Source organism: Schistocerca serialis, chromosome 4 (assembly GCF_023864345.2).
Source record: "Schistocerca serialis cubense isolate TAMUIC-IGC-003099 chromosome 4, iqSchSeri2.2, whole genome shotgun sequence".
Taxonomy (NCBI): Eukaryota; Metazoa; Arthropoda; class Insecta; order Orthoptera; family Acrididae; genus Schistocerca; species Schistocerca serialis.
The window spans coordinates 394364855-394391316 of record NC_064641.1 but is presented as its reverse complement, the minus strand read 5'-3'; the positions used below and the strand labels follow the sequence as shown (position 1 = coordinate 394391316).

At 39.0% G+C, this 26462-nt stretch overlaps 1 protein-coding gene across 1 annotated transcript in view; it reads left to right on the top strand.

Moving 5' to 3' along the window:
• Window positions 1-26462, top strand: part of LOC126474913 (phosphatidylinositide phosphatase SAC2) — a 373240-nt gene that overhangs the window by 162607 nt on the left and 184171 nt on the right. Inside the window, exon 9 of the mRNA XM_050102409.1 lies at window positions 15112-15182. Within this exon, the coding sequence (XP_049958366.1) occupies window positions 15112-15182 (71 nt within the window). The remainder of the gene's footprint in view (window positions 1-15111; window positions 15183-26462) is intronic.

The following is a 26462-nucleotide window of genomic DNA, read 5'->3' as shown; positions in this document are numbered from 1 at the left end:
CCGTCCTGGTTGTCATAGAGAAGGTCATTCTGTTAAAGATATCTCATTATGTTTGGTCTCTGAATATGTTGTAAGATACCCCAAAAAATTGTTATCAATTATATCAGGCAGTTATTTTGTGAATCACTTCTAATACCCTTCTTGTAGACCGGTGTTGGCTGTGCTTCGTTCCAATTACTGGGCACAGTTCTTTTGTTTGAGGGATCTATGATACTTTATGGTTAGAAGAGGAGCTAACTCAGCTTCAAATTCAGCATAGAACCTGATAGGGATTCCTGCGGGCCCTGGAGCTTTGTTCAGTTGTAATGATTTGAGCTGTTTCTCGACACTGCTGATACTAATAATTAGTTCATTCATCTTTTCAGTGGTATGTCAATTAAGTTGGGACAATTCTCCTGGGTTTTCGTTTGTAAAGAATCATTCGAAAACAGAGTTAAGCATTTCTGCATTTGCTGTGCTACCCTCAATTTCAGTTCCTGTCTCGTTTGCTATGGACTAGACACTAACTTCATTGCCGCGAACAGCCTTTACATATAACCAGAATTTCTTTGTGGTTTGTGAAAAATAATTTGAAAATATTTGTGCTACGGTGGTCATTCAATCCTTCACGCCTTGCTCTCTTCACAACTAAACACGTTACATTCAGCACCTCTCTCTCTATAGTCCTATGCTTTGTTTTACACTTATACAGTAGTCTCTCTTTCTTTAGAAGTTTTTTTATAGTGACTGTATACCATGGGGAGGTCCCTCCCATTATGTACTGTCCTATTGGTTACATATAGGGTGACATAACATTGTCATACCTTCTGAACGGTTTCTGTTAGGGAGTTCAAACTGCATGGTTGAAAGTGGGGCGTGATGGGAATTACGAGGGTTATTCCAAAAGTAAGGTCCGATCGGTCGCGAAATGGAAACGACTATGAAAATCCGATAAAGCTTTGCACAGATGTGTTGGGTAGTGTCTCTAGTATAACCCCAGTTAGCATCACGTCGCTCTTCTCATTTCTGAGCTCGCAGTGAGTGCGTAAAGATGTCTAGAAAATAGTGTCTGCCGCCAAGTACGAGGGCCTGGTGAGAAATTTCGCCTGAAGCTATGCAGCCAACATTACATAACTGTCGTGCTGTTTCGTCTTCACGACAATTCTCAGCCGCATTCTGCAGGGGCAATGAAGATGCTCCTGCATCGTTTTCAAATGGAAATGTTAGATTACCCACAATACAGTCCGCAATTGTCTCCCCCTGAGTTTCATCTCTGGTCACATGAACCGCTGTCTTTGAAGACAACATTTTGACACAGACAACGAGGTGTAGGCCAGCGTGGAGAATTGGCGGAAAGCACTGGCGGCTGCCTTCTATGATGAGGCTATTGAAAAGTTGGTACAAAGCTATGACAAAAGTCTAAGTCAGAACGGCGACTACGTAGAGAAGTAGCTGAAAGGTGTAGCTAATTGTTACAAGTAAAACATTTCTGATGTTCACTGTGGTTTCAATTTGGCAATCAATCGGACCTTACTTTTGGAATAACCCTCATAGTAAGCGCATGCACTGTTTGGTTTAGTGACAAAGTGCACTTTCATTCGGATGTGATTGTCAGTAAGCAAAATAGATGCGTTGTATTTTGCAATTGAGAAGTCTCATAACCATCAATGGGTAAATGTGTCGTGTGCAGCGTACAGTCATGGAATAATCAGTGCAATATACTTTGATGGCACGGTGACTGCTGAACAGTCTATAAAGGTTTTGGAAGATGATTTCATCCCCATTATCTAAAGTGACCATGATTTCAAAAGGATTGGTTCATGCAAGATGGAGCTCAACCACATCAAAGCAGGAGAGTGTTAACACTTTGGGGACCGCATTCTGGCTCTAAGGTATCCAGAGGCCACTGGCAAGGGCCTCGATTGGCCGTCTTATCTGAACATGTGAGTCCTTTTTGTGGGGCTATATTAAAGATAACATGTACAACAATAACTTCAAAACCATTGTTGAGCTGAAAACAGCCATTCAGGGGGTCATTGACAACATCGATGTTCCGACACTTCAGCAGGTCATGCAGACTTTCGCTACTCGTCTGCACCACATCATTGCCAATGACGGCAGGCATATCAAACATCCTAAACCTAAATCCGAATATCTTTAGTGATGTTTACATTGTGAATAAAGGGTGTGCATGCCATAGTGTGTAACTAATTTACGTTTTTTCATATAGTTCAATAATTTTCACTCTGTATCTGACCAGTGTGTGGTCTGCTATTCTTTTAAACTTGAGCTATAGTTGATCTACCTGTTCCTGCCTTGTGTTGAAAGTTTCAGGTTACTCGTTGAGATATGACACTACAGATTTTTTTAATCTAGGTTAGTTGTGTTCTGTACTTTGGTAATCGTTGCTGCCACAACTGTGTTATGGTCGCTGATACCAGTTTTGATGTGAACAGCCTCAAAGAGGTTTGATCTGTTTGTTGCCATTAGATCAAATATATTTCCATCATGAGTAGGATTCCACTATCTTTTCTAGATAAATTTCAGAGAAGACAGTAAGTAATGTTTCACGACTTATCATGCCTTGTACTAACAAAATGTAATTTTCCCAATTGATTGTTAGATAACTTAAGTCTCTGCCAATGATCACAGTATGATTGGAGAACATATGTAAAAGTAAAATGAGATTTTCGTGAAAGTTTTCTGTTACATCAGGAAGTGAGTGTGGTGGGTAATAGAAGGATCCACTTACCATTTTATGCCCACCCCATAAACTGAGAATCTTGCCCAAACAGTGTCACATGCAGCTTCAATTTCTATCTTGGTGGGCTTGAATTTCTCGTCTACTGCAACAAATACATTACCTTCATTTCCCATTAGCCTGTCCTTTGGATATACACTTAAATTCTCCTCAAAAATCACACTGATATCAATTTTAGGTTTCAGCCAGCGTTCTGTACCTAGTGTTATGAGAGCTTCACTGCTTTTGAGGTGCACTTTGAACCCCGGCACTTTTTTTTGCGACTGCTTCAGTGGCAGAAAACTATAATTTTAATGCTGTCACCTGTGGGATACATTTATTTTGATCTTACACTGATATTTCTGGATGTCCTGCAGCTGTTGTTTTCTGGATTGGATGGAGAGTCGCCTAATCTAAAAAATCCTTGTGTGCACCCCACACCCAGTCTGCTACATGAGTAGCAGCCTCTTACGTGTAGTGCACACGTGGCCTATTTAGGTGGAGCCTCTCAACCGTACGGTACAAGTCTGGAAATTCACACTCTAGCTTGTCACAGAACCTTTGAAGTCTCTAGTTAATTACTTCCACTTGACTCAGAACCAAGAGGCCATGATCAATTCTGGGTACAATGCAGCAAATTGTGAGCTTCGTTGATACTCCATGCACAAGACTGGTCTTCTGAACCTGCTCCGACAGTCACTGGAATGATCCAGGTATGAACTCAGAGACCAGACGATAGACATAATTTGTTTCATTGTGCGCAGTTCCGTCAGTGGCTGCTAGTATAGCCTCTTCAACATGTTGAATGAGTTGAATGAGGCCTCCAGGCACACACTGAGTGCACCTGGTGTCTTTTCTTGTGCCTTGTTGCCATTTACCTAAGGGGTACCATCATTTGCTGTACATTTGAACTGCTAATGATCAATAGCCCTACCCTTTTGTGTTTACCATCTCTTGACACCAGACAAGAAAGGTTTCAGCAAAACAAGTGAAGTGAGTCCCAGTGGCTCCATGATGGACTGAAAAGTATGACTAGTGTAAGAATATCTGTATGCATTGTAACTGTTCATTTGCACATTTTGACATGGTTTTTACATTTTTGAAATATAATTTTTGACTATGTGACTAGGATGATTTGAAAATGGGGTCCCAGCCCAAAACTAATCAACATATGAATAAAAAAGTGAAAATTTACAATTTGGGACAGATTTTTTGTTGTGCTGTAAGAAATAGGTTTGGTGCTATATTGAAAGAAAAAAAATGATTACAGGACATATATTTTCCATTGCATCATTTATTAAGAAGAATTCTGTACACACACATTTCTGGGAGAAATTGGTGGTGTTACGGAATTAGTGATTAAGATTATTGTCTCTGTTGTAGCTAAAGCTTTTAATCATTGCCAGTTCAAAGAATTTTTAACTGAAATGGAGATTGAGTGTGCGGTTCTTCTGTTGCATAATGATGTGTATTATTTATCAAGAAGAAACATTATAAATGTATCATATCGTTATTAACAGAAACTGAAGCATTTTATCTTAACCATAAACTACAGGAGAAAGGAAAAACAAATTATCTTTTTTGGTCAAGATTCTTAAAGAGAAACTTTGATTCACTTTCCAATCCTGTTGAAATATCACCAAGAAAATAATTCTGATGCTGAAATTTTCTTTTTCAAAACAACACTTTTAAATAGGAGGGAAGCTTTTTTCGAGAGGTTTCAGGAATTCAGAAACGGCAAAGTGATGTTACCTAATTGCTACTGTAACAGAACTAAATTTTTCTGTTTTTAATATTGACAAGCACTGGCTTTGAAGTGTGCTTACTGATTTTAAACAAAGAATTGTGGAGCTCAAAATTTGAACATTGTTGTGTTGATATAAAATTATTGGAGACAACCAAATGTTAACTTAGTTCACAGCACAAGTGACCTTTGAAAGGCCTGGAGAAGGGAGATAGATTGATTTGTGGCACGTAGGATAGTATTCCTGGCTCATTATCATAGTTTAAAAAATGCATTTACTGTTCTTTCCTTATTCAGTTACAATGTGTTTGTGAAGAATCATTTTCAACCGTGGTGTTTTGAGGTGGTTTGGACACATGGACAGGATGAATGAAGTGCGATAGATGAAACAAATATCTAAGGCAAATGTGGATGGGGAAGTTGAGAGAATTGGCTTAGGTGAACATACCTCAGTCAGATTTAGGAGGTTATTAGCAAAGGCAAGCTTAGGAGTGCTCTAAGTTAGTAAGAGTGTACCTACTGATTAGTGGCAAGAGAGAATAGGAGGCCATGTATAAAATATAATATATAATGGAAACTGATTGAAATTGTTGCTTAAATAATTAAAAAAGGAATTTTAAAGAAATTGGGAAGTACTCGTATGCTGAGTGAACTTTAGCTGGCATTAATATCAACAGACCTTCAATATTCAATACATTATTAGATTAACATTTATAAATTTATGTACATCCTTTTCCTGTTACTGCTATTGCGCATAGAGATTGGTATGACAATACTGGTTCTGGATCGCCCCTCCTCTGCTCACGCAAATTCTTCTTGTTTATGTCAATCCTCTTGATGCAGGATTCTCTACATAGGCAAAATGATGAACAGAATATGAATGTATGAATAAACTTTGCTTTTCTAGTGACTTTCTATAACACTTCTTTAGTGTACGGTTGAAATACTCATTCTTTTTAACAATGTTAACTCGGTGGAATTCATCATACACTGCCCGCTACCACTTATAGAGACAAACAGGTGAAGATTAATCAGTTGAAGAGCTTATCTCTCCTTAATTTGTTTGTATGCCGATTTTATCTATGGTACAAAATTATTATAAAGAAAAAAACGAGAGGAAAAAAAATAATATTCTTTACAGTACCTATATAGTTTAAAAAATGTGGCTCGCAAAGGATATAGTGGTTGTTATACTCTTGATACGTTGCTTTGCGGATAAATGAGTTTGCTGACCACTGCTCCAGGGAGAGCAGTTAATGCTTTCAGTGCAAATAAACAAACACATGTAAGAATTTAGTAGAACAAGTTTGAAAATAAGACTGCAAATCAGTTACAAGACGTAATTAATGAGTAATTTACACAGTGAAAGCTTGAAACTGAAAAAGATCTTCAGGAAACTGGCATCAGACATAAGGTGCAGGATAGAACACTTTTAAAAAATTATCAGTTTCCAGGTAAACTGAGAACTTGTACCTATAGAATCAAAACAGAATAATGGAAGAGAAACTTCTACAAGGTGGTGGTGGTGGTGGTGGTGGTGGTGGTTGTGGTGGAGAAAAATGCAAACTCATCAGCAAAATAAATTCATTCACTCTCCTCTGTTGGTCATAACAATGTAATGTTTTGCTGAAAATCACAGAGAAATGAATCGGGAGTTAAATAACAAAATGCTTATTGTTTAATTGGAAGCAAAAGTGACACCATAGCCATAACGACAAAAGGAAACCAAAAATATATTTTTATAACATCACAGAAAATGGTCGTGCCCAGGACAAACAAATATCTGGTTTGCTCAGATTACGAATCTAGAAAACAAAGCCATCAGCAACATTCAATACAAGAAGCTCATTATTATCGAAACACCCACTCTTGTTTTATTGAGCTTGTTTTTTAGATCATTGACAGAGATTTTCTGTTCTGTATGAATTGGACCCTAGTTAAAGGTTTTATAAATAAATCTACCAACTGTTTATCAGAACATAAAAAACTTCAATCTCATTGTTTTCAACATGTTTATGTAAATAATAGTATTTAATGTCTATGTGTTTGGCACATTTGTGATCTGTGTTTTTAATCAAGCAAATAGCACTTTGATTGTCGACATAGTGTGCGATTTGTTTTTCTAACTGAAAACCAAATTCACTGAGAAAGCCACGCAACGAAACAACTTCAGTAGCATCTTTGGTGCTATGTTTTGAACCTTTGTTGTTGACCTTGTTAAACATATCTGCTAATGTGAGCACCATGTCACAGGCCCATGTGCTAAGAAGCTCATGTAGCCTTTTTATTGACCAAGAAGTGTCACACTCATCAGCATAATCACCATGAGAATAGACTATCAGTCTATTAGAGTTGACTTTGTACATTATGGCCAGATCCTTGGTCCCCTGCAGATACTTCATAATCCTTTTAACAGTTTGCCAATGACCTAGACATGGATTATGTAGAAACCTATTCGCAATGCTCACAGTGAACATGTCTGGCCGCGAGACAGTTACTGCAGATGTTATGCTGCTGACTGCCTGTTGATAGGGCTTGCAATCCTTTTCCTTTACCTCATTTGGTTTGCAGGAGATTGTCCACTATGCAGCATGATTCCAGCATCAAAAGGAATGGAGTTTGGTTTTGAATCATCCATATTGAACTTCTGAAGTAGTCAATTGATGTACCGTTGCTGTAGATTTCTTTTGCAGAGTGGTGTGGTCAATATCTAATTTCCCTCAACTAACAATAATACCTTAATGGATCCATTGCCTTCTGCTTTAACAATTGAGTTGTCTCCAGTTTGATTGGATTGGCGTAACATAGGCCCATAACCTGATGTGTTGCTAAAAATCACAGAGACAAATAAATCAGAGTTAAAAACAAATTGTGTATTTTATAAGGAGCAAAAGTGACACAGTAACCAAGATGACAAAAGAAAACCTGAGACATATTTTTGCGATGTCACAGGAAACTGTTGTACACAGAACAAACATATATGTCTAGTGTGCTCACATTACATATCTCGAAAACAAAGCCATCAGCAAAAGTCAATACAAACAGCTCAGTCTCATCAACATAATGTAAAAAATAATCAGATAAATAAGAAATGAAGCTATAGATTCAGTTGAGATTTTGTATTTAGGTTAGATGATATCAAGAACAGGATGGTGATGAAAAGATATAAACAAAAGAGCAAATCAGTTCATTGTGCTTTTGTTAAAAGAAATTGTATTCTCGAAACCAAATTTCTGATGTGTCTGGAGTTCGAAGCTTTCTGTCATACTATATTACTGGTTTTGACTTTTGGCTATGCAGTGCAAAAAGTGTTTGGTGCAATTCATTCTACAACTGAGGCTGTTCAATGAGAAATGGAAATATAATTGTTGGGAATTACTTGGTGAGAAATCAAAACAAACAAACGAATGAGGGAAAAGACTTTCACAGATGATGTAATCATCATATCACAACAATAATGAAAGAGAAGTGAAAGAAGAAGAAGAAGAAGAAAATGAAGTGGTGGGGGTGGTGGGGGTGGTGGTGGTGGTGGTGGTGGTGGTGGTGGTAGTAGAAGGTGTAATTGATTGAATTAATGAACAAATTATTATAATTGTTGAGGTGTAATAGGTCATAATAGTCATAATACATGCTGAAAAGTAGTTCTTGTTCTGTCCATGTACCTCGCATGTTTTAACTCAGTTTTCATCTGTGGTCTTTTACGCATATAAATGGCAAATTACAGTGCAGCAGATAGTCATTTCACTCACTGCTAGTAACGGAAACTAGAGAATGAACAAAAATATGGCTTTCTGATGATGTATCTAGAAGGCACTACTATAATACAGGGAGGATTACATACCACTTGCGTGATTTTCGCATTTATAGCATTTTTATTTTGCAGCATATATATATTATTGCAACAATTTTCAAGCACTACAATGAATTTCAGCTGTTATTCATCAGCCACAATTGGAGCAGCAATGTCTTCCCCATTCGGTAGACTTTTGAAATATTGACTTTTGATATAGGAACTGATTTTGAACATTGAAGAGAAGCACAAATGGTTTGTTACAAACAGTAATATCCTGCAGTAGTGAACACTGTGCACAGAGTGATTCACAAAGAAATGCAAATATTTTAATATGTTATTCTGCAAGTAAAACTAAAGAAAAAAGTTCATATAAACATAGGTCCACAAATGTTCAGTTATGGAATTACGGCTAATGAAAGATTTTGCCTGAAATTTAGCAACTTTGCTAATACGAAGCCATTGCAAAATTATATGAGGTTAAAGTAAAGCACGATTTCCATTTATTTTGTTGTTATTGGTCTGGTGAATCTAATAAAACATGTCCCAGAGATATATCTGCAGTAGTTTTCCAGAACATCCAGAGAAGCAAAGACATAATTTCATAAAATTTTTATGTTAATAACTTCTTGGCCCAAATTGCTTTTCAAATTCCAGACAATTGTACAAAGTTTTCAGCAGAAGTTGTAGAGAATTTAATTTTGGAAAAATGAAAGGAAATGACTGAAACAGCTCACTAATGGTTGCCAACAATGACATAAACCTTTCTACATTTCTAATGGAGAGTAAACAAATTTATGTGTGTAATAATCTTTGCTTCTCCGGAGTCCTGTAAAACTACTGCAGATATATGTCTGGGACATGTTTTATTAGATTCACCAGACCAATAACAACAAAATAAATGGAAATCGTGCTTTACTTTAACCTCATTGAGTTTTGCGATTGCTTCATATTAGCAACGTTGCTAAATTTTAGGCAAAATCTTTTATTAGCCGTAACTCTGCAACTAAACATTTGCGGACCTATTTTTATATGAACTTTTTTTCTTTAGTTTTACTTGGAGAATAATATATTAAAATATTTGCATATCTTCATGAAACACCCGTTATATTGTCATGTGGATCTCAGTCTTATTTCAGTCTTTAGAATTAGCACTAGTCAAGTTTAGTCTCTAGAAGATGAGTCAACCCCATTTCAGAGCTTTTCATCCCAGTCAACAGTGCTGTGAGATTAGTGATAACGTTGACTCACATGCAACTACTTCAGCTTTATCTGTCTTTATAATGGGTTGTTGTTGTTGTTGTTGTTGTTGTTGTTGTGGTCTTCAGTCCTGAGACTGGTTTGATGCAGCTCTCCATGCTACCCTATCCTGTGCAAGCTTCTTCATCTCCCAGTACTTACTGCAACCTGCATCCTTCTGAATCTGCTTAGTGTATTCATCTCTTGGTCTCGCTCTACGATTTTTACCCTCCACGATGCTCTCCAATGCTAAATCGGTGATCCCTTGATGCCTCAGAACATGTCCTACCAATCGATCCCTTCTTCTTGTCAAGTTGTGCCACAAACTCCTCTTCTCCCCTATTCTATTCAATACCTCCTCATTAGTTATGTGATCTACCCATCTAATCTTCAGCATTTATATGAGTGATTGCTTTGTGTATTTTGCTAGTTTCTGCTCGTTCTAGAAAGAATTTTCTTAAATTGTCTACCTGTCCATAATGTAGGTTTTTTATGTCGATAAATCCCCTTCCTCCTTCCTTTCTGCTTAATGCAAATCTTTCAGTTGCTGAATGTAGCACCACATTTTATAATGGATTATAAATTTTTATTTTATGTCATACCAGTTTGCCCACATTAAGCATCCTTATACCTCATGGGAAAAGGAGCACTCTCTTTCTTATTCTTTATTTATATAATGGAAGGAAACATTCCACGTGGGAAAAATTATATATAAAAACAAAGATGAGGTGACTTACCGAACAAAAGCGCTGGCAGGTCGATAGACACACAAACAAACACAAACATACACACAAAATTCAAGCTTTCCCAACAAACTGTTGCCTCATCAGGAAAGAGGGAAGGAGAGGGGAAGACGAAAGGAAGTGGGTTTTAAAGGAGAGGGTAAGGAGTCATTCCAATCCCGGGAGCGGAAAGACTTACCTTAGGGGGAAGAAAGGACAGGTATACACTCGCACACACGCACATATCCATCCACACATACAGACACAAGCAGACATATTGAAATATGTCTGCTTGTGTCTGTATGTGTGGATGGATATGTGCGTGTGTGCGAGTGTATACCTGTCCTTTCTTCCCCCTAAGGTAAGTCTTTCCGCTCCCGGGATTGGAATGACTCCTTACCCTCTCCTTTAAAACCCACTTCCTTTCGTCTTCCCCTCTCCTTCCCTCTTTCCTGATGAGGCAACAGTTTGTTGCGAAAGCTTGAATTTTGTGTGTATGTTTGTGTTTGTTTGTGTGTCTATCGACCTGCCAGCGCTTTTGTTCGGTAAGTCACCTCATCTTTGTTTTTATTCTTTATTTATTTATTTATGTATTTATTATCATTATTATTATTATTTCTTTCTTTTCTCAGACATTATGTCTGGTCAAAAATGGAAAGTGACGCGGACCTTGATCAAGTGCGACTTCCTTTTAACTGTACGGTATATGTTATATTGCATTTAGGAACTTTCGGGTAATTGAACATGTATCAATAATTACGGATTTCTGTAGTTGTATATATAAGTTTGGATGTAGCTGTATTGCATTCATGTACTGGTGGATATTGTGTGGTATGACTCCTGTAGTTGATAGTATAATTGGTATAATGTCAACTTTATCCTGATGCCACATGTCCTTGACTTCCTCAGCCAGTTGGATGTATTTTTCAATTTTTTCTCCTGTTTTCTTTTGTATATTTGTTGTATTGGGTATGGATATTTTGATTAGTTGTGTTAATTTCTTCTTTTTATTGGTGAGTATGATGTCAGGTTTGCTATGTGGTGGTGTTTTATCTGTTATAATGGTTCTGTTCCAGTATAATTTGTATTCATCGTTCTCCAGTACATTTTGTGGTGCATACTTGTATGTGGGAATGTGTTGTTTTATAAGTTTATGTTGTAAAGCAAGCTGTTGATGTATTATTTTTGCTACATTGTCATGTCTTCTGGGGTATTCTGTATTTGCTAGTATTGTACATCCGCTTGTGATGTGATCTACTGTTTCTATTTGTTGTTTGCAAAGTCTGCATTTATCTGTTGTGGTATTGGGATCTTTAATAATATGCTTGCTGTAATATCTGGTGTTTATTGTTTGATCCTGTATTGCAATCATGAATCCTTCCGTCTCACTGTATATATTGCCTTTTCTTAGCCATGTGTTGGATGCGTCTTGATCGATGTGTGGCTGTGTTAGATGATACGGGTGCTTGCCATGTAGTGTTTTCTTTTTCCAATTTACTTTCTTCGTATCTGTTGATGTTGTGTGATCTAAAGGGTTGTAGAAGTGGTTATGAAATTGCAGCGGTGTAGCTGATGTATTTATATGAGTGATTGCTTTGTGTATTTTGCTAGTTTCTGCTCGTTCTAGAAAGAATTTTTTTAAATTGTCTACCTGTCCATAATGTAGGTTTTTTATGTCGATAAATCCCCTTCCTCCTTCCTTTCTGCTTAATGCGAATCTTTCAGTTGCTGAATGTATGTGATGTATTCTATATTTGTGGCATTGTGATCATGTAAGTGTATTGAGTGCTTCTAGGTCTGTGTTACTTCATTTCACTACTCCAAATGAGTAGGTCAATATTGGTATAGCATAAGTATTTATAGCTTTTGTCTTGTTTCTTGCTGTCAATTCTGTTTTCAGTATTTTATTTAGTCTTTGTCTATATTTTTCTTTTAGTTCTTCTTTAATATTTGTATTATCTATTCCTATTTTTTGTCTGTATCCTCGATATTTATAGGCATCTGTTTTTTCCATCGCTTCTATGCAGTCGCTGTGGTTATCCAATATGTAATCTTCTTGTTTAGTGTATTTTCCCTTGACTGTGCTATTTTTCTTACATTTGTCTGTTCCAAAAGCCATATTTTTATTATTATTATTATTATTATTATTATTATTATTATTTATAAAGCTGCTAACGTCATTTGGAACACATTCAGGAAGTGCTTAGTAAGAGGATGGGAATTGATGCTGCCATTTATTTATGTGGATGTATCAAGGCTGCATTCCGCTTGTGTCTGTATATGTGTGGATGGATATGTGTGTGTGTGCAAGTGCATACCTGTCCTTTTTTTCCCCCTAAGGTAAGTCTTTCTGCTCCCGGGATTGGAATGACTGCTTACCCTCTCCCTTAAAACCCACATCCTTTCATCTTTCCCTCTCCTTACCTCTTTCCTGACGAAGCAACCATTGGTTGCGAAAGCTTGAAATTTTTTGTGTGTGTTTGTGTGTTTTTTTTATTGTGCCTGTCTACCAGCGCTTTCCCGTTTGGTAAGTCATGGAATCTTTGTTTTTAATATATTTTTTCCCATGTGGAATGTTTCTTTCTATTTTATTTATATCATTTATTTATTCAGTTGCTTAGTGCTTTGACTAGAGTATGGAGGAAGTAGAACTTGACCTGTGACTTAATAGAAATTTATATTGTATATCATTTACGACTATCGTTGTTGTTAGGGTGCACTAATACTCATATTTGTAGCAGCAGCAATAATAATCTGTCCTAGTGGAGAAGACTTTATTAAAGTAGTCATTTTAAAATGGTCTCTACCAAAAATAAAGAAATGAGGTAAAGTTAATCTTTGAAGAAATTTTGAAAACAAAAAAAATCTTAGGAGTGCGGAACGCAGCCTTGATACATCCACTATGTAAGAAATTCAACAAATAAGACACTAACAGCTACAGAATTTCTTTGCTACCAGTTAAATATATTTTCCGAGACTCTACTAAACAGTGTAGAAACTACACTGGATAGTCATTTAGGTGAGTAGCACAGGGGTTTTATGGAGGGCTGATCGTGTTCTGAACAAATATTTAATTTGAAGTCAATCACTTGCCACATATTACTGAATTCAAGAAATATTGTAAAAAAATTGTTGATTGTCTATTAGCAGAGAAGCTATACTTAAAAAAAATTGGAGAATTTTTTGTGAAGCACTTACACAGTATCTAAAGTGAAATATTTGGGAGAAATATCTCAGCCCTTTGAAACAAACACAGCTGTATGGCATGGTGATGGTCTATTTCCAATTCTTTTTAATCTTGTTCTTCAAAAAAGAAAAAAGTGAGAATTTTAAATGCAAAACTGAATGAATATAGTATTTCACTAAGAAGATTGGGAAGAGGAAGCAAAATATTTGAATAAACTATCTCACTTGTGCAGATGACTCTACTATACTTTCTGAAAATGTAACTTCTGCTATAATAAAAATTGTTTTAGAAGAAATAACCAGCCCTAGGGCTGGCTTAAGAATGTAGACAGGAGAAAAATTATCAAACATTAAAGGGATGCCAAAATTTCTGAAAACAGACGTCGGCCAGTTACAGAAGGTAAAAAAAAAAATTGAATATCTTGGGAGACAATACAAAGAATTGTTTAGAAAAAGCTTCTATAGAAGAAAGGCTACTTAAAATGGGAAGGGCACATGGCCGAACTACATCTGCATCTACAGCTGTTAACTATGTTTTTCTTCATGGCTTCTGACCACTCCAGAACAGTTTATTTTCACTCTACTGTCAGCTGTTTCATCAGAATTTATATATATTCTAAATCCTAAAGACATTTACAACTAAAGAAATGGTTGTCTAAAAGTGAAAATGCATTTCATTACAGTAGTGAAGTGAGAATGTCTTTATGTATGTGAATGTCCAATTTTAACACATAATTTAAATAAATTATAAATGCTAGAAAGATGAACCATTAAGAAAATATTAGGGTCATGAACAATATGATAGGTTGGAAATTACAAACGAATGATGAAGTTTATGGAACATATTGGAAGTAATGAGAAAAAGAAGACTGGTGGTTTTTGAACATTTATGTCAAGTGCAGAATAGTGGAGTAACCAAAAAGCTCTTCAAAATAGTTGTAGACTAAGACATCAACAAATTGGATCCATGGAGTTAAAAATGATTTAGGAATATAAACACTGAAGAAACAGCTGACAGAAGAGTGAAAATAAGCTGGTCTGGAATGGTCAGGAGACACAAGGAAGAAACATAGTGAACAGATGAAAGGGTACTGGAAAAAAAGAAAATAAGGAACTGTAATTGGCACTTGCTCTTTAGCTGACCCATCTAAGAAGGGAAAAAAAGATATTTCCTCAGTGTTAGTTTGAATGGCACAGTGCATTGTGAAATGTAGTCCATCAGAAAATAGTGTGTTATTGCTTCCTGACTTGTACTGTGACGTACAAGGCAATAAAGGGGACTTCACGTATTTAAATGGGTTGGAGTCATAATGCGACTTGGCAATTTTGACGTTTGCAAAGCTTTACTAGAACTAAATGAAGTGATAACTAACAAAACAATCCTAGAGCACAGGCAAGGGATTTAACCTTGAAACATTGAAATTGCGAGTTGACCCTTTCTGACCTGTGTGTGTGTGTGTGTGTGTGTGTGTGTGTGTGTGTGTGTGAGATATCAAAAATATCAGATGTGGTTTCTGACCTTTCTGTCCTGTAAGTTCCTGTGTCCTGACAATCATTTGGCCATTTGCTCTTTAGCTTTTTTCTAAATAAATAAATAAATAAATAAAAATTAGACTGAAATCCTTGATTTTTTTTTTTGTGTACACACTTTTTGGCTATTGCAGTCTATGCTTACATATGTTATTTATTAAGCTAATTCTTGGCATTTCAGGGGGACTACACAAGGACTGGAGAAAGGAAATTCACCGGAATGATGAAAGATGGCATGAACTCGGCTAACAGGTACCCACTTTTTACTATAAAATTTGTCAGACTATCTATAAAATTATGTTACGTTGAAAAGTAACATGTACTTGTTGAAAAAATTCTTATTTTTGCTGTAATTTATCGACAAGGAGAAGTATGTTTTACTTACTTGAGAGGGAAAACTGAGTAGCTGGTAGAAAAATTCAGGGGCAACATAAATACAAGTAGAATGATAGCATATCTGTGGCTAATGAAGTGTGTTGTAGGCAGATAAAATATGTCCTAGGTATTTTTTAATGTGTGTGTAGGAGAGGAGAGGGGAGGGGGATGGGGTCGCGCAAATGGTAACAGTCCCAAAACATATCCCAAGGGCACCCAACTGGTTACTTCTATATTTGTCAGTGACACTCTATCCAAGGAAACATCAATCCAGTCAAAAAAGTTTTTCAGATGCTGCCTCTACCTGATTACGAGGATCCATCACTGTCAGGGTAGTAGGTGAAATAAGTGCAAATTAAGTTTTGTATCACTGATTGTTTTGAAATATCTGGTTGTTTGGAGATCGTCCTGTTAGAGATATCTAATTACATTAGAGCTCAAAATATTGTCTAAGATTGTACAATAGATGCATTCTACAAAAGATCAATGTAAAGTTTTGTGGGTAACTTTTGCAACACTCTCATAGATGGGTGTAATGTATACATTCTTTCAGCTACTGGGCACACACTAGGGGCTGAGGTATTTTCTTTAAAGGGTCTTCCACTTATTAGAGTTAAAAGAGGAACTTATTCATCAGAAAATTCAAAGATGCAGTCACTCTCTAATGCCATCTTCAGTTTTAATGATTTTAGCTGTTTCTCGGTACCACGAGCGTTAGTTAACTGTCACTCATCTTTGTCCTTGTATGATAATTAAACTGGGGCAATACTCCTGGATCTTCCTGTGTGTGTGTGTGTGTGTGTGTGTGTGTGTGGGCACTAACTGTGATGCCACTGGAAAGCTTTACATATTGCCCTTCTAACAGCGAAATATGTTTCATTTAACATCTCTCTATCTATTACCCTATTCTTTTGCACCTGTTCTGCAGTAGTCATTGTTTCTTTAGAGATTGTGGAAACATATTGGTACAGCTAAAACTGAAGGCAAATTGTAAAACATACTTAGAAGGGATCTTTCATTCTGTAGTGGAGTGCACCTTGTTTTGGAACTTGCCATAGTCGGTCTCAAACCTTGAATCTTGTCTTTTGCTGACAATACAGGGCAAGGTTCTGGGTTTGTGTTCCAGTCTGACACTTAGTTTTACTCTGCCAGAAAATTTCAAAACATATCAGTGTTATCAGCTGTGTACATCAGCTATGCCAGAATATGAACACGTAGCCTCAAACTTCATTGTATACCCTGTTGTTGGGGTGACAATATTTGGAGCAAAGTTAGATAGCAGTTCCAGAATTAGTTTCTATGTGAAAGGTCATTGCTTGTAATAGATTAATCTTAACTAGTGACATGTTCCCAGCTTTATGTCGGTAACACTAAATATCTATGGCTGGACAGCTTGACTTTCATAGTGGTACTGGTAATAAATTATATATACACAAACCTTTCCTTGTGAATCAGTCTCTCTGGTAGTGAAAACTACGTCGAAGCCTCTACACTAGTTCCTGAGATTAGTCTTCATGTACAAACAGAAAAATGAGGTGTGGAACTTTAATTTATAATGTGTACATGTGTCAGAGCTTTTTATTAATCGCTGGGTAGCACTTAACACTTCCGTTGTAGGGTTCTTTTTCAGTTTTTTATAGGTGGTAGGATCCAAGAGGTCTTCCATTCCTACAGAAGATAAAAAATACCTTTGCAAAAACGGAAGCTTACCCTCCTAGACTGTATGGGTTACCTAAGATACACAAGCCCAATGTCCCATTGAGACCGATAGTAAGTGCCATTGGGGCTCCTACTCAGGAGCTGGCTAGATATCTTGCTTCTTTGTTGCAACCATATATAGGTAAAACTGACACTCGTATTAAAAATTCCATGCATTTTATCGAAAAACTGAGGGAGATCACAGTTAGTCCAAGTGACATCCTTGTCAGTTTCGATGTAGTATTCCTGTTCACCATGGACCCTGTTGACAAAGCTCTTTCGTACATAGCTGATGTGTTTCCTACTGATATAATAGCTTTGTGTCGACATTGTCTATCCTCAACTTATTTTCAATATAACAACGAGTTTTATGAACAAATTGATGGGGTGGCCATGGGTAGCCCTCTGAGCCCTGCTATTGCTGATCTATTTATGGAATTTTTCGAACAACAAGTGCTGCAGTCGGCCAAAAAAAGCCCTTTTAAATGGTATTAATACGTGGATGACACCTTTGTGATATGGAGTCATGCTGAAGAGGAGCAGAGTGATTTTTTGGTGCACAGTTTCAATCCAAAGATACAATTCACCACGGAGAAAGAGAGTAATGGACAACAAAATTTTTGGGATGTATTGGTTATTAAACGGGCAGATGGGACTTAAGGTATATAGGAAACACACACACACACACACACACACACACACACACACACACACACACACACACACACACACACCCCGATTGTTACCTACATAAGGATTCGAATCATCATCCTAGGCAGAAGAGAGGAGTCATAAAAACTTTAGTGGACAGGGCTAATAACATCTGTGATCCAGTTTATTTGCAAGATGAATTAAGCCATTTGCGAACGGCTTTCAAGAGAAATGGGTACACTGACAACAAAATAGATCGAGCACTCCACCCTAGAAGAAAAGTGTCCAAAAATACACAACAACAACAACCACCTTCGGCTGGAAAAGTTTTTCTTCCATTTATTCATAACATCACGGACCGTATTGGGAAAGATTCGGCCAAGTTTCAAGTAGAGACAATCTTTCGACCTACCAAGAAAATTAGTGAAAGTTTATGATTGGTGAAAGATGCACAACACCCCTTAGCTGCCCCAGATGTGTATAAAATTCCATGTAGCTGTGGCATGGTTTATATTGGAACAACTAAAAGGAGTGTTACTACCCGCCTAACGGAACACAAAAGGAACTGTAGATTGGGACAAATTGACAAATCAGCTGTAGCAGAACATGTTTTCAAAGACGGTGATCACGAAATAAAATTTAGTGAGACAAACATGATAGCTAGGACCTCACATTATTATACCCGCATGTATAGAGAAGCTATAGAGATCTACAAGCAAGAAAATAATTTTAATAAAAAAGGAGGAGGATTAAAACTAGACAAGATATGGCGGTCGACTCTGTACCAATAAAGTGACTGTTGATTACCTGTAATCGAGAGAGATGGCACTAGCCAGAAATAGTTTTAAAGTCGGAAGCACATGATGAGTGGTGGCACCATCTAAGCACTCTATATAAGTGGGACCTCCAGCACCTAGCAGCCAGTTGCTGACTCACCTCAGAAGATGTTGCCCGCAGCAGGCAACAAAACGTCAGGAAGGAGAAGCAATTTTATATATGGACCATGGCAATTCAGCCCGGAAGTTTTAATTAATGAAGTTAAGTGCTCGTTTTTCCTGCGCGAGGTTCGAGAGTGGAACAGTAGACACAGCTTGAGTGTGGTTCATAGAACCCTCTGCCAGGCACTTAACTGTGAATAGTAATCATGTAGATGTAGATGTAGATAGATGAGCTGTAGATGTAGATGTAGATAGATAAGCTGGGAGCCACAGCTGTGAAGGACAGCATACTCACAACCATGCCCTGCCATCTGGCTCGCGAGACAACAGGAACAATCTCCAGAAAACTGCTGCCAGGCCACACATCGAGGCCTGAGGGTGCTTCATGGGGCGATGGCAGTGATGGCGATGGTGGGTCCAGGTCCAGCGGGTTGGCGAGTGGGGACGGCAAGGGGGAGGGCGCATCATCCATCCGCTCCTCCTGGGGTGCTATGGTGGCACCAGTGGGTGGCTGCGAAGGCCTCGCGTTCCTGTGAGACCATGACGTGAATTTGGTTCTGGTTGTCGGTGCTGCAAATCACCGGACCCGCAATCAAGTACATAGAAGAGGCTATGTGTTCCTAGATCACACCTCTTTCCCATTGTCCATGGTTGCCATAAACCTTGAAAAGAACAAGATCACATGATGCAAAGTGATACTTGCGGACCACTAGTAGCACTGGATGCTGCCTTGGTTGGAGCAAGTGTAGCAGCATCCAATGGCAGCAGCCTTACAGAAGTTGTGCCAGTGATGGTCCGTCTTGTGGGTAGGAGCAGTAGGAGGCGAGAAAGAGTTGCAGCCCCTGTTCCCACGTGTGGATGGTTCGAAGCTTCACCATCTGTTGCTTAAAAGTGCGTATGAAGCGTTCTGCTTCTCTGTTGGACTGTGGGTGAAATGGAGCACTTATTAGATGACGAATGCCATTTCATTCACAAAACTGTTCAAAATCACATGAAATGAACTGTGGTTCAGTGTCTGACAGAAGGCCTTCTAGCAAACCTTATATGCAAAATATGGAGGACAATGCTTGAATGGTGCTACGTGATGTGGTGGAAGCCATAGGCACCGCAAATGGAAACTTCCTAAAAGTGTCTACCACTGCAAACCAACAAGTGTTCCAGAATGGTCCTGCAAAGTCTATGTTCAGTCATTTCCATGGCAGTTGAGTCTTAGACCAAACTGTGTGAGTCTGTGGTGGAGTGGATTGCATTTCCGCACATTCGCAACACTGTGACGCCATCCGATCAGTGTGGGCATCCATGCCCTGCCAAGTACAGTGCCGTCGCACTAAGTGTTTAGTGCGAACAATTCCCCTATGTTTTCGGTGGAGCAATCACAACACATCCTTTTGCAACACTTTGGGAATAAGCCCATGTGATTGTCAACTGTCATTTTGAACTAGAATCACACCCTGTTGAACCGAACAGACGAACGACATATTGGCACACACATGAGTTCTGGATACTGTTCAGTGAATGAGGCCAAGACGTGCTAATGTAATGCAACAAGATATTGAGATCTGGTTCTGCTTCTGTGGCCTGTGCTATTTTTATGTTGTACAAGGGAAAAGATTCCAGCAATTCAAAGTCCAGGGCATCGGTTTGGCAAGAAGATGCGGCAGTTGCATAAAACTCAGGGTCTGGGCCAATCAGAAGGTGCAATAGGGCGTCTGCACTGCCGTGTTTTTCTGTAGGTCTGTACACAATTTCATACTGGTACTGCGAAAGCAACAAAGCCCAATATTGCAATTTTTGAGCAGTCCATGTACGAACCAGCTTTGATGGATGAAACAAGGACTGCGAAGGCTTGTGATCTGTCACTAAATAGAACTTGTGAACATACAAGTAGTGATGGAATTTTGTAACACCATACACAATAGAGACAGACTCTTTTCCTATTTGAGAATAACTGCACTGAGTTCGAGGGAGCAACTTTGAGACAAAAGCGCTGGGTCTGTCTTGTGCACCAACTCTTTCCGAAAGCACAGTGCCAATTCCATAGGAAGAAGCATCGACTTGTGAAACTACTGGCTTGGTAGGGTCAAAATGCATTAAACACCTGTCACTAAGTAAAGCATTTTTGAGCTTCTGAAATGCATCTTGACAGTCTACACAAAATGTACATTTTCGTGATGCAGATGATTAAATGGAGCCATGATCTGAGCAGCATTCGGTGTGAACTGTATGTCGTATGTCATCTTGCCTAGTTCTGACTGCAGTTCAGACACATTGCGAGGAACAGGCAGGTCACAGATTGAAAGAAAATGAGATTGGAGGGGGTGTACACCCTGACTGTTTATCACATGACTGTAGTTCAGCTTGAATGGGAGCAATTACACCATTATCTTGCAACTCTTTCAATTCACTGGCTGTTTTGTCTCTTAAAGCAACTGGAATGGGGTGGGCCCAGAAAAACTTAGGCTGTGCATTGTCTTTCAATATAACATGCGCTTCAAAGTTATTTACTTTTCCCATTCCTTCTGGAAATAGTTCAGGAAATTCTTTAAGCATGCTGGCGACACTGTATTTCAGTGCAAATGTAGATATGGAAAGTAGGTCTCGCAGATGGTAATTCCAGACAAATCAAAGGCATCTAAACTGAAAATGTTGTCCCTGTCTCTTGATTTGAACACAGTAAAATTCACTGTCCTGGTGTGAGATTTGTAAGTGGCATGCGCCGGCCGAAGTGGCCGTGCGGTTCTAAGCGCTGCAGTCTGGAACCGTGAGACCGCTACGGTCACAGGTTCGAATCCTGCCTCGGGCATGGATGTTTGTGATGTCCTTAGGTTAGTTAGGTTTAACTAGTTCTAAGTTCTAGGGGACTAATGACCTGAGAAGTTGAGTCCCATAGTGCTCAGAGCCATTTAAGTGGCATGCAAACTACACTGTCCAAGCACTGGAATTTTATGTCCGTTGTTAGTAGTGAGTTGCTTGCTAGATTTAGAAAGGTGTGGTGAGCCTAACTGTTCGTATGTAACATGATTAAGCAAAGTTACTGAGGCACCTGTGTCTAACTGAAAGTTCACACGATGGCCACCAACTCGTAATGCGACAAATAGTTTGTTAGAATGTAGTTGCATAGCACTAAAGTGAGAATGAGGCACAACGTTACTCTTACTTTTGTCAGGACCTGTTCTAGGTTTGGAAAACAGTGTTCACTGCATTTGCATGAGCCTGTTTTCTTCTGAGAGTCGGCAAAATTGGCGTTTTTTGTGCCATTGCAAACAAACTGCTTGAATGTGGCCTTTTTCCACCCATGTAACATGTTGCATTATGTGATGGGCAATTCTTTTATGGCAAGCAAAATATATAGGGCAAGACTTCACTAAATTCACAGGTCTGTTTCCCTGTCTACGTGGCTGTCCATGTGGCTGTTTATGCACTCATTGTTGTGGCTGCTTGGGGCAGTTGCAAGCAAGGGGCAACTCGATCTAACAAATAGGGGCCTGCTCAAACTTATTGGCTGCTGTGACACCCAAATCATATTGCTCTATGATTTGCAGTACTTCAGGAAGTGATGGATCAGATTACTTTAGGATCTATTCCCAATTTCTAGTATCTGGGACATTGAATGGTATTGCATCCCTAATCATTAAATCACTGTAAAAGCTGCCACAACTACACTTTAATTTACACTTCCTAGTTATGCCCATTAATTCTGTGTACCACTGATGGTACGTCTGTCCCGGCTTTTTCTGCAAGTGAAAGAACTGATATCTGGCTGCAGATACTTGGACTTGCTGGTCATAGTACATACAAGGGGAGGCCGCCAATTGTGAAATTCAGATTCAATTCATACTGCACATAATAAAAGGTCATGGCCAGAGGTGTAATGTGACAAAGCAGGGAGATGCACTTCTCAACCGTTGTCGAGAAAATCGACAGTTAAAATAAACCGTTGCTGTGAAATACTCTCTACGATTAATACTTTTCTACAGTGTCGTGGCGCAGCGGTAAGCGCTCGGGATCGTAATCCAAAGGTCGCCGGATCGAATCTCGCGCCATGCAACCTTTTTTTTTTATTTTTTAATTTTTAGTATTTGTTTTTTGTAATTCAAATGTGTGTATATATATGCGTGCACACACACACACACACACACACACACACACACACACACACACACACACACACACATATATATATATCTGCTTGTGTCTGTATATGTGTGGATGGATATGTGTGTGTGTGTGTGTGTGTGTGTGTGTGTGTGTGTGTGTGTGTGTGCGCGCGAGTGTATACCCGTCATTTTTTCCCCCTAAGGTAAGTCTTTCCGCTCCCGGGATTGGAATGACTCCTTACCCTCTCCCTTAAAACCCACATCCTTTCGTCTTTCCCTCTCCTTCCCTCTTTCCTGATGAGGCAACAGTTTGTTGCGAAAGCTTGAATTTTGTGTGTATGTTTGTGTTTGTTTGTGTGTCTGTTGACCTGCCAGCACTTTCATTTGGTAAGTCACATCATCTTTGTTTTTATATATATATATATATATATATATATATATATATATATATATATATATATATATATATATATATGCCCATTAATTCTGTGTACCACTGATGGTACGTCTGTCCCGGCTTTTTCTGCAAGCGAAAGAACTGATATCTGGCTGCAGATACTTGGACTTGCTGGTCATAGTACATACAAGGGGAGGCCGCCAATTGTGAAATTCAGATTCAATTCATACTGCACATAATAAAAGCTCATGGCCAGAGGTGTAATGTGACAAAGCAGGGAGATGCACTTCTCAACCGTTGTCGAGAAAAAAATATATATAAAATTCCCGGCAATCAGTTGCAACAATTGTGCATATAATAAGTTGTTGAAAGTCGTTTGCCGTGGAAAAACTGGCGACTTCGAACATCATTATGTTTTCCCCAAACAAAGTTGTATTTCACAAATGTTATTACTTGTCTTCATAATGTTAACCACGTATAGTTAACGGAAGACGTAGAAACGATATTCCAAAACGAATGCGTATAGCGTAAGTCAAACGTTCGAATTAGAATAGAAACCCCACGAACACAAATTTGCTGTGGCAGGTATGAAATATAAACTCCGTTACTTGCTCGTTACACTTGAAGGACAGACGTTGAATGGGCCGAAACGAGCCGCCGCATAACAGCGTAGTTGCCTGCTAACTTCGAAAGAAGGTAGATGAGGTCCCTAGCGCAACTTATAACATTGTCGAAAATCAGTGCGGACGTGAGAGCTTTGGTACACCCTATTAAACAAATGGAAAAATGGAGGCGGAAAAAATGTTGCATGGCGCGAGATTCGATCTGGCGACCTTCGGATTACGAACCCGAGCGTGTACCGCTGCGCCACGACGCTGTGAAAAATTATTAATCGTAGAGAGTATTTCACGGCAACGGTTTCTTTTAACTGTCGATTTTCTCGACAACGGCTGACAAGTGCATCTTGGTGCTTTGCCACATTACACCTCTGGCCATGAGCTTTTATTATGCACAGTATGAATCGAATCTGAATTTCACAATTGGCGGCCTCCCCTTGTTAGTTAATGCAGCAATTACTTTGCCGTACCTGAGTTCGTCGAGAGATGAGTTTGGGAATAGCTTTTGTATTGACCTGCACACTGGGGACCCCACAGTCAAAAGTAAGTATTGTAGCTTTACACTACCTTGAACTCGGTGAACTTGATAATGTACTTGCAACTGTGTCAGGTATTCGAGCCATTCCTCTTCAGTGTTGTAAAATTGATGGATTGCGGTATTCTGGTTGGCGGCACTTGTTGGGCTATTCAGTCAGTCAGTTGGTTGTTGTTGTGCGGCTGATGCGGCTTGTGCAGCCAAAAGTTGTCATACCTTTGTCAGCAAAGCGGCAATTTGTTGGTTTTGAAAGTGAAAAAGCTTGTGTTAGATCCATTACATTAGCCATCTGCAGCTGCAGTGCGGGGACAGGAGATGGAGGGGGTAGGGGTAGCCATGGTTTACACAAATATGTTGTAGCAAAAAAGCAAGCAAAGCCTTTGAAAAGAGAGATTTGATTAGTTCTACGGCTCCCCTCCTGGAATACGTGCAACAACACAACAAAAAATTAGCAATGAGAAATGAGCACCTCTAAAAGCTAAAACACAAAAAAAGCAAGCAAAATCTGCACTGAACTACACTCTTCTCCAGTTTTTGTGTCATCTTGTTGTCACTGTAGGCTTGTGCCATGGGAAGCAAGGAGAGGATATTGTTTGGTGGCCGGTATCCTCTTTCAATGACACAACTGCATACATGTATTAAGAGTTCTTTATTAACACAAACAGAGAGTTACTTATCTTAAAGCAAGTTGTTGTGGTACAAGCTCTTTTGTAATAGTCCACATTAGCCTCTCTGAGTCTCAGGCAGCACATAGCGACCAGAGTAGTGTGCATAGTGGAACATATACTTCACCAGCAGTGAGGCTAATGTGGACTATTATGGAAGAGCTTGTACCACAACAACTTGCTGTAAGGTAGTAACTTTCTGTTTATGTTAATAAAGAACCCTGTTAACACATGACTGCAGCAGTGTCATAGAAAGAGGCTACTGGCCACCAAACAACGTCCTCTCCTTGCCTCCCATGGTACAAGCCTACACTAGCAATGAGACAGCACAAAACTTGTATCTTGGGGGCAGAAAGGAAAACTGGTCTCAAACCATGTTTCTGCTGTACACATCCTAACTTGCTGCTTGTTTTGCCCCACAGCGTGGCAAGCTTGGCTGCTTCTGCAATTTCACAAGGTGTTCTCCTTCAGTGGCACCTGAAAGTGTTCGCAGTGTGTCTCTTGCTACAACCATTCTCTCTGAACACGTTTCAAGTGCTGCAATCCAGACTGTAGATGGTCTTTGTCAGAAATAACTTTTTTCTTGTGTATTAACATGTTCAGCGGACTCTTTTTTTGTGTAGGGGGAGGGAAAAACTATCAGCGTTCCAATATCGATCGATGTGCTTCAATTTCCTGTAGACTGACCTCCTGCCTCCCACTCATCTAAAACATCCTTCTCAATCTCAATGATAAATCTAATGTAGGGATGGACATCGTTCATGTGATCCATGAATTGCTGCATTGTATTTTCACCATGTGCCCATGTCAGTAAGGTGTCATTGACATACCTTAGGAAGCAAGACGCATGCAACACTGCAGAATTCAGAGCCTGCTCCTCAAAGTGCTCCATGAATAAATTCTCAACTGCAGTAGGCAGTAGAGAACTCATCACTGTGCCCTCCATCATTTCATAATACTCATTGCAGTGCAAGTAGTATGTTGTTGCCAAAACATGATGGAACAACGTGATGATTACAGGTGGAAACTGTGGGGCCAAGAGGAGGACATCTTGTGAAAGGGCAAAATAAGCCAAGTTGGTGTCTTTCCTGGCACACTGTGGGGCAGTAAGCAGCAAGTTAGGATGTGTACTACAGGAACACGGGTTGAGACCAGTATTCCTTCCCACCCCCAAATGTGAGATATGCTGCACCCTGTAAAAGACGACATAGCTCTTCGTGTGTCCATTGTGTATGGTATCCCTAGAGAGTACGGCAGCATCTATATAGATCAGACAAGTTGCACAGTTGTGGAGCATTGTACCAAGCACAAGAGACATATTATACACTGGTGGCCACCGTAAATGCAACACCAAGAAAGACAAGAGGTAGCACAACAAAATTTATTTTGTAGATAACATGTTGACCAAGTATCAAATGATTACTTTTACAGACGTCTGTGACATGTGGTTCCTGCCAGAATCAGTAGCCAGAGTAGCCGCCATTGTTGGAGATCACCGCTGCCACACGTCTCGGCATTGAGTCAAAGAGACATTGGATGTGTTCCTGGGGTACAGCAGC